The sequence below is a fragment of the Gavialis gangeticus genome, unplaced genomic scaffold (assembly GCF_001723915.1).
Source record: "Gavialis gangeticus isolate Ggan-Ray unplaced genomic scaffold, GavGan_comp1, whole genome shotgun sequence".
Classification (NCBI taxonomy): Eukaryota; Metazoa; Chordata; order Crocodylia; family Gavialidae; genus Gavialis; species Gavialis gangeticus.
In genome coordinates this window covers 37,914,103-37,929,270 of record NW_017729000.1, presented here as the reverse complement: position 1 = coordinate 37,929,270, position 15,168 = coordinate 37,914,103, and the positions used below count along the sequence as shown (strand labels likewise).

Below are 15,168 nucleotides of genomic sequence, written 5' to 3'. Positions count from 1 at the left end.
GGACACTGCACTAAGAGATTTATTTTATTAAAAATTAAAAAGAAAGAGAAAGAAAGCTCTCTCAAAGGTTTTCCTTTGCTCTCTCTTTAATTTGGGATGATTTGTATTTTAAAAAGATAGACCAAGAAATGAAATTGATCAATGTTTTCTTAAACCATAAGAAAAATTAAACAGTTCTAAAATTTAACATAAATCAACAGTTTTAGTGGTGGATACCCCAACCTTGTAGCATTAAGCATCTGCAAGTGAAATAGACTTTAACTAATTTTCATTAGCCAAGCACAGGGAGTGATAATATACACAAGGAGTCTAAATAGCACCAAGTGAATTTAAATAATTTAAAGCATTATTAGTAGCATTAGTAAATGAAAACTGATTTTTAACCTGACCCTTTAAAAAATATATATTTTCATGCTACCAGTTCATGGAAGTGTAATGTTCATAGTAACAATGTGTACTAAGCCTTCCTAGATCAAATTGGTCAGCAGAATGATGAGTCATTAGGGGGCATTAGGGACAGAATGTGTAATATCACAAGAGAATTTCTCATGTCAACAATTGATGCAAAGTAAATATTGGGTGATCTCTAAATGACTGTGCTCTGAGCAAGGATCGACATAATTGTCATTTCTCTATAGATTTTTAAAAAAATGCTGTTTTTATGAATAATGCAGAAGCTGACATGGCTTTCTAGCTGTGTGAAGCAGTTTAGATGTGAAAAATTTGATATGCCTGAAAACAAGCAAGGGATCGTTAAACTAGCAACATATTAAAACTTCATTATTTAGATTAATCTCCTGTACATAAAAAGCAATTGCTGTAAGGGGAGCATGAGGATACCAACAAACTTTAAACTAAATTAGAGATATTTTTTCTTATGGAATAAAACCTGCCTCAGAAAGCAAAATACCTAGGTAGAAGGAGTTGTACCTGGCATATGCCTTGAAATCAACCCTGAAATGATCAGCTAAAACAGGGGTGGGCAAGATGTGGCCCACCAGGCCATTCTATCCAGCCCATGGGGCCCCTAAAAAATTTAGAAAATTAATATTCATCTGTCCTGGGCTGCCTGTCATGTGGCCCTCGATGGCTTGCCAAAACTCAGTAAGCGGCCCTCTGCCCAAAATAACTGCCTGCCCCTGAGTTAGAACCTTCCTAATCAAGAAATTTGTTCTACCAGTCATGTCAGAAAAGCAGGTTTAGGTGGCTTAGCAGATTTAATGTTTATGTAGACATTAAACCATGTCTGTATGTCCATGTGCTAAGGCAGTATGAAATTTTGACGAGTGTTTCATTTCAAACTGTTTCAAGACATTTGAAACTCAAAATCGTGAAATTGAAACAAAACAAAGGGCTTTGAAACAGCTTCAAAATGAAATCAGGGCACACTCAAAATGAGCTAGGGTTGCCCTACAAGCAGCTCCGCCAGCCCCATGGAGCTCAGCCTGGTGGCAGGAGGCCGGGGAAAGCCAGGGAAAGCCACTGCTCTGAGTGCAGCCTTGGCTCTGAGCACAGCCCTGGCCAGTGGCTCTCCCCCACCTCCTGCTGCCAGGCTTAGCTCTGTGGAGCTGCGAAGCCTCCTGCCACCAGGCTGTGCTCACCAGGGCTGTGCTCCGAGTGGCTCTGCCACTGGTTCTCCTGCCATCTACTGTCACTGGGCTGAGCTCCATGAGGCTGGCCAAGCTGCTTAGAGTGCAGCCCTGGTGAGCACAGCCTGACGGCTATAGGTCCACAGCCCCACAGAGCTGAGCCTCGTGGCGGGAGACAGGGGAGAGCCATTGGCTAGGGCTGCGCTCAGAGCCAGGGCTGCACTCTGAGAGGCTCCACCACTGGCTCTCCACTACCTCCCATTGCCAGGCTCACTTCTGTGGGGCTGTGAAGCCTCCAGCCACTGGGCTCTGCTTACCAGGGCTGCACTTTGAGTGGCTCTGCCAGCCCCATGGAGCTCAGCCCAGTGGTGGGAGGCAGAGGGAGAGCCAGTGATGGAGCTGCTCAGAGCGCAGCCCTGGCCAGTGGCTCTCCCCTGCCTCCTGTTGCCAGGCTCAGCTCCATGGGGCTGGCAGAGTTGCTCGGAGTGCAGCCCAGTGGCGGGAGGCAGGGGAGAGCCAGGGCTGTGCTCCAACCAGCTCCGCCAGCCCCATGGAGCTCAATCTACCCTCCCAGCACTGCCAGACTCCTCCCAGAGGTGCGGACCCCCAGATCTGGATGCGAGATGACAGGAGTCTGCCACTGCTGTCTGGGGGCAGTGGTAGCACCAGTCTTCCCAGCGCCAGGCGCAGGGTGCACCCAGCACCGGTCCCAGGCAGCGGCAGCAGCCTCCTGTCATCCCAAGTGCAGATCCAGGGGCCCACACCTCTAAGAGGAGTCCATCACAACCCCACAGCTCTCCTGGGGCTGCAGGCCCCCAGATCTGCATGAGGGAGGACAGGAGGCTGCCACTGCCGGCAAGTGACACAGGTTTTGCTTGTCAGCACCTTAAGGTGCAGTTTCCCAGAAACTCCTGCACCCAACTCCTTGAAACTTGGCAGGCTTTATGCCCTCAGAAGGGGCTACCACTCCTGCAATTTTCACCCAAGTCATGCAAGAAATGACAAAGTTATAGGCATTTTCATGATTCCCCATTATAGCCTGTGGGCAAAACATCGAAAGACAATGAAACAGCAAAACAGTTTTGATGAAATGAAACAGAACAGTGCTTTGAAATGAAACAAAATGATGAAATGAAACACTATCCCTTTGAAATGGTGAAACAGAAGTTGAAATGAAATGCTGCTGTTTCGCACAGTCCTTCCATGTCCGCACATGAAAGAGGAAGAGAAGCAAGGTCAAGATATCTCTTGCATCTCATTACACTACCATCACCAGAAACTATCATTGATTACAAAAATGAAATAAACAAACCTCTTGCTTGTTTTTGGTCTCACTCCATGACTTATGCTTTTAGCAACCCAGTGGTCTGGCTTCAACAGAAAGGATAGTTGCCCTTACTTAGCCTATTCTGCAGCCTGGTGTTTAAATCTCTCCCCTGGGAAATGGAGATGTTGGGCATTTTTAGACATGCTCTGGGAGGTGCCAGGGGCGGGTGCTTTAATTAGAGAGCACTTTTAATTAAAAGCACCCAAGTGTCATGTGTATTAGAATCCCTGCACTGAAAAATGGTGGTTGGATTCTTTGAAATAAAGCTCATAGAACAAGCTTTAGTTCAATGCACCCCAGCCCTATTTTTTACCATGGGGATGCTAATACCCGTGATGCCAGTCTGCTGGAGCACATTTATTTCCATGCTCAGCCAGACTTGATTAATCGAATCTGCTCCAATACGCTGGATTTCCAGAGTGTCAGAGATGGCTCCCTGCATGTGTATAGGAGCCTGCTGATTCACATTCCCTCAGGAAAAGCCTAGGAAGAGTCCTGTGCAAGTGTTCCAGCATGAACCTATTGGAAAAGATGACTTTGCAGTATTTAAGCAGTGCCTAGTTACCTCCCCATATCAGTTTGATTTGCAATACAGCTTAGATTCAGATAAGGTGTGCCTAAGTGTTCTACCTGAATCACTCAAAGAGAAGCTCTCTACATTCAGTCCAGTTATATAATGGAAACCTCAGAGACTTCATCAAATATGGAAGATATCAACAGTTCTTCTCTCAACTGTAAGATAGTGAATGATTATGTTAAAAGATCTTCTAATGTATGCTGGAACAAGGTGTCAGATGGTTAATGGTGCCTTCAGTGTTTCATCATCATCATTTTCTGTTCTTTGTTCCAGGACTACCCAGAAAGTGATTGAATCCCATCCTAGCGCAGGACACATGCCATAGGAACCCTTATTGTAATCAAACACATCATTGCCAGACAATAGAAGGAGAACATCCATTCACCCATTACTAGATGGAGAAGTTGGTGGATTACATGGGACAAGACAATTTACTGTCTATCCTGAGAAAACCAAGATGAGATTAGGTAGGCTACTTCTCCGCTGTAAGACAAACACCATCTGTCTTTCATACAACATTCCCCTTCTCACCTACTTTGAGCTCCTGCAAATGCTTTTTTCTAACACTATTACATTTGTAAGCATGCTCTTCTTTGCTATATAGGACTAGCAGCATGTCTGTGTATGACATCTAGAATAACTGAGAAAAAATTCAGCTTTTTCTGCACTTCATAGTCAAGTTTTCGACTTAGGTAGGCTTTCCTGAGCTGCCTGTTACACTTTAAACAGTTACATTAACTTTGTCACATGGTGTTTCTTGACACACTGCTATACCTCTAGCTTCAGCAACAGTCATAATACAGGCCATTTGCAGATGCATAACTGTGAAACCAATACCACTGTAACAATTATAATTTGGGTACGTAAATTATAATAATTTTGAAGGTCTGAGGACCCAGACTGCATGCTTAAATAAATGTTATTCACACAAACATTTATTAGAGTGCTATTTTCTAATCCAAGTATATGAAATATTCCAGTAAAAAACTAAGTTAAGCTATGATTTGTTCCAAAAAAGAAAAATATTTTTTCCATGAGATAAATTAATCTGAAAGTAATGAGGCATGTAATGCATTTAATATTACAAATGTGCACTTCCCTAACACAACTGGTTTATTTTTTTTACAGCAATTCTATTCACAGTAAGTGCCTATTTGAATGAGAAATAGATGCATGATCAGTCCATTATTCTATATCTAATGCAAGGAGCAAAAGAATGAAGGCATCCTATTGCATTTTCCTTCTCCCTTTCCCTCACCCCCCAAAAAACCAAATTAAAATCATCATAAAGACAGCTAATAGACTGCCTATATGCTCATCCCAGAAAATATGTCAAAGGCCTTGCACACCACGAAGCATAAAGGAACACTATTACAGTTGTTCCAAGCCACCAATAAATTGATTTTACATTTAAGGAACCAATATCCTCCAGGTCTTGAGCAAGCAAATTTTAAAGAAACATATCTATTAGCAATGGCATTTATAAAAATTCAGGTATTACCACCAGCTGTCATCCTAATGGTTATTCAACTGAGACAAGACAATTATTCCATCAATTGGCAGGAGGAACTTACCATTTTTTATGACGTTTTAAATAAAACACTTTTCCAAAGATAAAACAAATATTAGGCTTGTATTTTGTAAGATTAATTTATACCACAAGTGATGTACCATTCTTGTGGTGTATAAATCCTGTAGGTACTTTGCTATACAGCCTTTTGAAACTCACATTATAAAGTTTGCAATTTAAAATATTAATTATGGAATCCCGTAAGTAGATAGCTACAATATCATAATGCCAAAAAATAATTATTTGGTTAGCTTCCATTGCTCTGTGAAGACATTAATTCAAGGCTTCTAGGTACAAGCTAGCTCTAGAAAATAGAACTGCATAGATATTTCAAATATTGCACCTCTATAGGCTTTATATGCTCCTCCACTGACTGATAAAATGGTGGGAGCAGGACAAATCCTTGCAAATATCCCAAAGGGAAAAGTGGGTCATGTAAAGTGGAAAGTTGGTCATATCTATGTTTTTTTTCCTTTTTACAGATGTTACCAACTCCTCCAAAAAACCTTCCCAGGGACCATACAATAAGGGTGTCTGTAGATGTGTGGGAAGGCTGCTCTGACATGCCATAATTCCAGCATGTTGGAGCTGACTTGATTAATTGAATCTGCTGGAGTGTGCCAACCAGTGCACCTCCACAATTCAAAAAGGATGTGGAGAAGCTTGAGAGAGTCCAGAGAAGAGCCACGCGCATGATCAGAGGTCAGGAAAACAGACCTTACGACGACAGGCTGAGAGCCATGGGGCTGTTTAGCCTGGAAAAGTGCAGGCTTAGGGGTGATCTGATGGCCACCTATAAATTTATCAGGGGTGACCACCAGGATCTGGGGGAATGATTGTTCACCAGACCGCCCCAAGGGATGACAAGGTCGAACAGTCATAAACTACTGCAAGACCGTTTCAGGCTGGACAGAAGGAAGAATTTCTTTACTGTCCGAGCCCCCAAGGTCTGGAACAGTCTGCCATCAGATGTGGTTCAAGCACCTACTCTGAACACCTTCAAGCGCAAATTGGATGCTTATCTTGCTGGGATCCTATGACCCCAGCTGACTTCCTGCCCTTTGGGTGGGGGGCTGGACTCAATGATCTTCCGAGGTCCCTTCCAGCCCTAATGTCTATGAAGTCTATGAAACCTCCAGCAGCTTCTGCACCTCATGTATCATCTTTCCCACACTTCAAAATGTCAGCAGAGGTGCTTAAACTACAGCTTGCTCAATGACCTTTAGTTAAAGCACTTCTGCCACCATTTTGAAATGTGGGGACACTGATACTTGAGACACTGTGGGTGCTTTAATTAAAGCACTGCTCCCATCTTTGGACCACATGTAAAAACACTCTAAGTTCCTACTTACATGGACAAGTGACCAGGGGGTTAATTAATGTTGCATTACAGCAACACTGCATTTCACTTACATGACTAGTTAAGCCTCCTGGCATAACTACTATTCTCTCAATTTTCAACAAAAGATCCAGTCCTAACCATTAGCCCATCATAGTTACTGAAGGACAGTGGCTGCCTATACAAGTGCTCAGAGGTTGGGGGGGGAGTTGGAGCATTATAATTAGAGCAGTTCCTGGGCAGCCGCTCTAATTAAAATGCTTCACTGTCACATGTATTAAACCCCATGCATTTTAAAATGGCTGTAGTATGCTTTATCCATTCAACGAGGTTTAGTTAAAATGCTCCACAGCCATTTTAAAATGCATGGGGGCTTAATAGACATGATGCTGCAGCAACGCTACAGTGTTCTAATTAGAATGCCAATGAGCAAATATATGGGCAGCCAGTAGTGTGACCAGCTAGTGCCTGCTTCTAAAGGCAATGGCTTGTGCTTTATTAAGGGAAGAATCACTCTCTTCCTCCTTCAAATAAGTAATATTTCAACCACTGCTGAAGAACTCTACTCTTGATACATTGGATCTAACCAAATACAGTACTCAGTATCAATATCAAGTCTCTCTCACTTGCACTGGTGCACAAGGATCTGTTCTCTTTCAAATCCTATTCAAAAGTTACACATAGCTATTTGGGTTAAGTTGTATGATGACATGACCATAAGTTCCATTATTATATACATGACACAGTTCTCTACCAATCTGTTACCACATATGACGCTTCTATGCCAACAGAATGAACTTGTGAGATCAGCTTATAGCTAAAAACCATTGGAGGTTTGGAACGCAACATGAGCAAAATGTGATTTGTGCTTATGGGGCAGAAACAGTTTCAGGAGTTTGCAGCACAAACACAGTTTTCCTTTGTTTAAAGCTACTCATACAATATCACTGATCAAATCTGTAGTTTAGAAGTCCTCCTAGATAATGCTAACCTCTTGCACACAGCAAACACTATTTTATGCTACAGCTAAGTGGCTTTATCTTTTCCAAAGTTATATAAAACTTCATTTGTTACCAGTCTGTATTGCAGCTGCAGCATACCTGGATGTAAAGCCATCTACCTTTAGGAAACACTTTCTGAGCTACTATGAACATATCAGATCTGCCCTCTGTTCTACACTATCTTCTCACAGAGTATCAAATGAAGTTCAGAGTTTCGGTGCTCAGTAGCCTGGGTCTAGCAAATCATAAATACAACCAAGAGCTCTAGGACAGAGACTGTGATTAACAATTCCAGACTTCTGGCACAACAAAACTACCTAGCATAAGGTAAATCTTGCTCATATTTCTCAGAGAGAACTTTTTCAGGGACTGGTATACACTATTCTCCTCCAAAGTAGAGGATAGATAAAATAAACCACATAGGATAGGGACACTAATGGAAGGGATATAAAGAAAAAGTGTCACAGAGTGCCCCACAGGGAGGACTTGCTTGGACAACAAAGCCATTCAAGATCAGTGATGCTAAAGGTCCATCTTGTTTCTCCTGCACATACCCAGACCTAGCACTTAACCCTTCAGTCTCTATGCAAAGGCAACATGACATGACACGACATGAGATGACAACAACCTGAGCACAGTTCACACAGAAATATCACAATAAAACCCATAATCCATCACAAAGGGTGTATGAGAAACTACACAGATCATACTTAGACAACCTCTTTTCATGCACTAGCCTCTTGGGTGGGATGGTCTTAAGGGGCCCAGGGGAGGGGGGGGCATGGAAATCCTAGAGTTCTTTACAATGTTGATCCCTATCTACTAGAAACTCATTTCTTATTACATTGTTGTTCTCAAAGTAGATTACTAATGCAGACACTATAGCTAGTTTCTATAAATTTTCTATGCATGCCAGTTATTTCAGATGATATAAATTCTCTTGCTATAGGCTAAAATGAAATGATACATTTATCTTATAGAGAAACAGAAAACATTTTTGTGTTAAGACATGAAATAAAGTGCTCACTTCACTATCACAAAAGAGATCTGAATTATTTAAATTGTTCCTATAAGGTAACTGTTGACTTTTGGACCACATTTACCTGTTCTGCACCATGCTCATTGCCATCCAGTCTGAAGGGTAAACATTCTTTCCTATGAGATCTTTAAACATTATAAATGTTTCCATCAAAAAGTCCTAGAACAACAAAATACAAGACATCTGTGATTTTATATCCTGTAGACTTCATATGCCAAAACTGACAGGCTGCTGTGTGTAAAGCACTATGTGAGGGCACCATCCTGCTCACAATGACATCAATGGCAAAGTTCCCAATGACATCGATAGCAAGATTAGAAAGTCCTGTAAAACAGCAGTTGTAGGCTAGAAATTATTGCACGCTAAGCTGTTGAATAAAGATAAGCTGTAGGTAAATGAGTGAATAAACAAGTAATTGTAAAAACTATACCATATTTACTGAAATACAAGATGAGATTTTCTCCCACATTATACCATATTTAATCAAATATAAAATGAGGTTTCTTCCCCAATCAGCATGCAGGGAAAAGCCCTTTATCTTATATTTTCATGCAAGAAAACCTCATTTAATACACTGAATACATTGTCTATCATTAAACTGCTACCAAAAGCATGATGTACTCAGTAATGGAAACCAGCTACGAAGCTGATTAAATGCAGCCAATGTTAAGTATAACTATAAAATACACAGTCCATACTGGGCAAACATAAGGATAGAAACTTCTTTTTTTGCCTTTTAAAAAAAACACAGGTAAATGTTCCCTCCAAAGGGAACTGAAACCAAGCCTAGAGGTGCTGCAATACCAGGCAAACACCAAGAAGGCCAGGGGTAAACCTGATACCTTCCCCTTGGTGCCAAAAATGTTTATCTTAGCAAAAAGGCCAAGATGCTGATGGGAACTTATTAATTTTTTTTAAGGAAAGTTTTTCATGTTTTAAGTCAATTCAGCCAAATCAATTCCAAATCCATGAGTCATTCAAGAACCATATATGACCGTACTACCAGCAACCATTCTCCACCCCCACCTAGGGCTTCAAATGCTTCCAAATCGTTTGGCAGGCATCCTATGTGCACGCCCAGGCTTGGCATTCACATGCCCCTGAGTTTTGCTTGCCTTCAGCCATATGATCACAGGAGCAAGCTAGGGAGAAGTTTCCTATTTCTATAAAGTGGGTGTAAAGCCAACATCTCACTAGAAATGAAAATGGGAGGTTAACTTTTTATTACTTCAGTGGGTATTACCCCTTGCCAGAAAAGTGGTTATCCCCAGCAACTAGGAAAACCACTTTAGTGGTCATGGTTTTTCCCCTGATGACAACATACCACAAGGATAGGTTAGTGCAGGCCATATGAATAAGATGCCAGTGCCCATTGCACACAGTCCCTCTTAGCATTGACTTTTTTTCAAGTCATGGTGAGCCACTACATTGCATACATTTTTACTTCCTCTTTACTCCCACAGCTGAGCTGACCCTTTCTTTCCCAATTTCAATTATTCCTGTTTCTTCACCAGCCTTAAATACCTGATAAGCATGACCAAACATATGGGGGGCCCAGGCACTTCAAAATATCTCTGTTACCCCCTCTCTCAGCCTTTCACATATGATTAGTGTGATCCTACTCATCACGAGGTGGTGATAGACCAGGCTGCCCAGTGCCTCATCTGCATATAAATTTTTGGAGGATCCCAGGACGCATGACAATAACACCCAGTCATAAGTGTGGGGCTAATTAGGATAGAGATCCTTTGTGGTGTTATATGGACTACACACATATGCTGAGAAGTGCTGACCTGTGGGGTCACCCACAGCTCAAATTGGTGTTGAACCCACTTGAAATGGTGTTGACCCTTGGGGCCCAGCTTAATGAACTATATGGTAAATCATGAGCCTTCTGGCTTTGGGTTAATATCATGCATAGTTTGTACTATAACCTGGCAGGGAAATACCATGCCACAGAAATACCATGTCCATGAAGGCAGTTTTCCTGAGCTATACCATGAGAGAGCTGCTCTTTTGGCGTGGTTCAGTACCTGCCCAGGTGCAGTGGCTTTAAAACCAGTTTATGGAAATAGGAGTCTTCTCCCTTGCTTGCTCTGAGGACTTTATGGCTAATGGCAAACAAAACTTGGGGGCATCCATACCCCAAGCCTCCAGGCTTAGGCCTGCAAGTAGGATGCCTGCCAAAGGACTGGGAAACTTCTGAAGCCCTGGGTGTGGGTGGAGGATGTTTGCTGGTAGTAGGACCACATATGGTTCTGGACTCTTGGATTTGGAATTAGTTTTGGCTAATTTGGCCTCAGATACAAAGTAATTTAAGAAAAAAAGTTTGTACTGTATAGCCTAGCCTTATGGTGTGTTGACCGAAATACCATGACCACTAAGGCAGTTTTCCTAGCTGCTGGGGATAACTACTTTTCTGGCATGGGAACCCTTGGAGGTAATATATAATTAACCTCCCACTTTCACTTCCAATGGGAAGATCTTGGCTTTACACCCCCTTTACGGAAATGGAAGACTCCTCTCTAGCTTGCTCCTATAGCCATAAAGATGAGGGCAAGCAAAACTCAGAGGCATCTGAACCCCCAGCCTTCAGGCTTGGGCATGCACATAGGATGCCTGCCAAATTACTTGGAAGATTCTGAAGCCCCAGGTGGGGGTGGAAGATGTTTGCCAGTAGTAGGACCACACATGATTCTTGAATGACTCGCAGATTTGGAATTGGGATTTGACTGATTTTACTTGGAACATGAAAAATTTTCCTTAAAAATAAAAAAAAAGCAGTATGTATAAGTAGGTATGAAAGTTCTGCTTAAAAGGGTGCTCATGAAGTACACATGCTAAAACTTACAGCAATTTCCAAATAAATAAAAATATACCAATTCTGGCTAAACTAAACCTATGGGTACCTGTAGTAATTCACTTATAATCAAATTTACTTCAAGGTCACTATTTTCACATTTACTTATCACTTACATGGGGTCAGGGAGAACAGAGTTTGATAGTAATAAGGGGGCAGAGAAAGGAGCTACAGGGGAAGAAGTTGGGGGGGAGGGCAAAGGGGCTGACTGCCCAGATTTATTTTCTCTGATATAGCTGTGGGAGGGGGACAAATTCAAGGCAAACTTCCAACAATTAGATTCTATACCTGGAAAATGATAACAAATCTATAAATCTATATATATATATAATCTAATTATTGGAGGGTTGTCGTATATTCAGGGTTATCTTGTATTGGAGTAAATACAATACTAAAAAGCCTTTTGGAGTAAAATTCTGGGGGAAAAAAGTTTTATGGAAAAAAGTTTTTGTTTCCAAATACGTTTTCAAAAATTGAGAGAAAGCATCTTGAAAATGAATGCTATTGTTTACATTCTATATTAATCTTAATTTAATAAACGTATATTCAATGACTCAGGCCAAAAACTGCATCATAGTTCTCCTCTGTAGGAGATTTACCAACAATATTGAGGAAAATCTGGAAAATTAACATTGATATAATTTTGCACCTGCACACATGCAGATCCATCACTAAGTTTTTTCATCATCTGAAACAGGCAGCTAAAAAATTGTTAGGCAAGCTACACAAGCTGCTATTAACTCCCACGAATAGCTTACAAGTGAGACTCAGCAACAGACTGTGTTCTGCCTTAATCATCAAAATGGTTAAGGGTAACCAAATAAACAAGGTCTCTGAGTAGCTTAAAATTGAAACAAATCTTTAATACGGAAACAACTTTTTTCCATTGATAAACATGACTTAAACAACTGAGAAAAATTAACTGCCAACAAATTAATGCACTTAAAAAGCAAAACCACAGATATCATATTTTACATTTTTGTTTAAACTAAATTTCTCAGGTAAATTGGGGATTCTTGCAGAAACTTCAATAAGATTTCTAATACAAGATTGGAGTGAGTACCCAAAGCTTGGGAGCTAGAAATGATCCCATGGTACAAGATAATTTACTTCAGTTGTAAGGACTAGCTGTGGTTGGATATTCTATGATTTTGCCATCTGGCAGTACAAGTGATGGGAAACTAGCTAGCTAGTGGGCAAGCTGAGAATTTTCTCACTTTGGATAGGCTTTCAGTCAGTGAAATGTTACTGTTTTGAGCCACTAACCACCCTTGGCCCATATGTGTTTCAGGAGGAAGGGGAGTAAGGAAAGACGTGTTCAGAAGATTTTGCAATCATTTAGAAAATGGGGTCAGCTAGTATACACTGGAGTATTCCCTAACAACTGTAATGTATACAGAGTCCAAACCAGATGTACCATGAGTACATGGCAGCTGTTGCCTTTCTGTATAGGACACAATCTGGGCTAGTAACTGATTTCTAAATGGAGATGGAGGGGAGACATGGGCTGATAGTATGCATTCAACAAGGTGTTTTCAACATGTGAAATATAACATCAATCCTTTTATCTTGTTATCCATCACCAAACACACTCACTCAATAGGCGGGGGGAAAAGAACAGTAATAGTCATACACAAATGAGTATCAGTGTATCCTACTTCATGTTTAAAAATAATTTTAAATGCTTGGTAAACTCAAGTGTTCTTCTGTGTTCTTAAACCATTATGAATACTGGAACCCAGGAGACTGGATATTCCAAAACATAACAGAAGAACATGAGATTGGGTAGGACAAGCCACGAACCGCACACTGGAAATGATCAGGTAAGTACTAAGGGGCCCACTAAGAGTCAGGATAGGGGATACTAAGGGCAACTATTGGGGGCTTAGGTGTCTCTATACTAATGACAGAAGTATAGGAAACATGCAGGAGGAACTTGCACTCCTGCTTGCAGACAATGACTTCAACCTGGTTGGTCTAACAGAAACCTGGTGGGACCCTACCCATTACTGGGCAGCGGGCATTGAAGGCTACAGGCTATACAGGCACGGTAGATTGGGGAAAATGGTAGGGGACACTGCTCTATGTTAGGGAACATTATACTTACTCTGTAAAAAAGATGGGGACAGAGGATGGGCAAATCAAAGTCCTATGGGTCAGATTACGAGGGGGTGGGGGATGTAGCAGGACATTAAGGTGCCTGCTACTCTCAGAGCAGAAGCAGGAACCCAGGTGCCGGTTGCTGGGACAACCAGCTAAGGAGGGAATTGGCCGCACCTGCACCTGGTCAGCTGACCAGAAGGGGCAGGGCCTGGCTCCCACATAAATCCCAGGCCTGAGGCCAGTTCCTTGCTGGCAGCCAAGGGGGAAGGGAGCTGTGCCGGAGCAAGCAAAGGGGAGAGGCCTGACTGCATGACCATCTCCTAATGCTGTTATGGGATGAAGTATTCCCTGGTAGGGATTGAATAGTGTTTTAGCTGGGTGGCTTGGATTTTTGTTATAGCCCAGGGGCTTGTGTTTTGTGTTTGCTTTTTAACTGGTGGTTTGGGTGAGGCTATTAGGGGATGGAGGAGGCCTCATAGGGGACCCACAGCAGTGTGGGAACCCCAGCCCCAGAGAGAGGGGGCAGCGAGAGAAGCCCCAGAGAGAGGGGGCAGTGAGAGAAGCCGAGCACCAGGAAGGCACAGAGCAAAACAGAGTGAGATAGATCTGTGGAAAGCCCAGAGAGGACAAGGAGAAGGCTAAATTACAACAAGGCCCAGATCAAACCACATCAGTATCATCTGCGAGGCTTGGGCTGCGGTGTAGGGAAGGAAAAGGAGCCGCAGATAGTGCCTCCTGGCACCAGAGCAATAAATGGGCAGCCTCCCACTAATTAACATCCATTAATTAATTAAGATCAAGGCATGGCAGGAGAGAAGGCAGGCAGTTGGCCCATAACAGGAGGGTGAGGTCATTGATAGACTGACTCCAGAAGAGTCACCCCTGTCACAGGGGTAAAGGGACTTGGTAGTGGGGGACTACTACAGACCCCCACACCAGGGGAAAGAGTTAGACCTAGTATTCTTAGACAGCTCTCAATGGCAGCATGTTCAAAAGACCTAGTTGTCATTGGTGATCTAAATTACCCAGACATCTGCTGGGAGGAGCAGTCGGCCAGGTTTGCCCATTCACATAGGTTCTTAACCTGCATACAGGACCTGCATCTAACACAGGAGATACGTAGTACTACTAGGGGAGATGCCTTACTTGACTTGGTGCTGGCCTCAGGGGAGGACTTTATTAAGGGAGCTACAGGTACAAGGTAACCTAGGGGATAGTGACTACCAGTTGATAGGATTCACTATCTGGTGTGAGGTGGGAAAGACAAATAGTAGGGCAGTGGTGCTAGACTTCTGGGAAGCCAACTTCAACAAGCTCAGGAGACTGGTTAGGGTGGGACTGAGGGGTAATCGCATCTGTGAGATGGGGGCCCAAGAATTGTGGGAGTTTCTGAAGGGACTGATCCTACAGGCACAGAGGGACACCATCCCAGTACATGCAAAGGGAGGCAAAAGAGCCAAACAACCTTCTTGGCTGAGCACAGAAATCCAGGAGAGCCTTCAGAGGGAAAGAGAGGCCTATAGGCTGTGGACGGATTCATCAGTGGCAGGTCCTGTCAGACCAACCTGGTGGGCTTTTATGACCAGGTCACTAAATCATTGGATGCAGGGGTGGCAGTGGATATAGTTTTCCTAGACTTCAGGAAGGCTTTTGATACTGTCTCTCACCCCATTCTCATTAGGAAGCTGGGGGACTGTGGCGTAGACACCCATACAGTCCAATGGGTCGCCAACTGGTTAGAGAGTCGCACCCAGAGGGTGGTA

The 15,168-nt window shown here is 42.6% G+C and overlaps 1 protein-coding gene across 1 annotated transcript in view; it reads right to left on the bottom strand.

The window, feature by feature from the left end:
- Nucleotides 1-15,168, bottom strand: part of DOCK2 (dedicator of cytokinesis 2) — an 849,953-nt gene that overhangs the window by 263,943 nt on the left and 570,842 nt on the right. Inside the window, exon 29 of the mRNA XM_019506524.1 lies at nt 8,507-8,601. Coding sequence (XP_019362069.1) covers nt 8,507-8,601 — 95 coding nt within the window. The remainder of the gene's footprint in view (nt 1-8,506; nt 8,602-15,168) is intronic.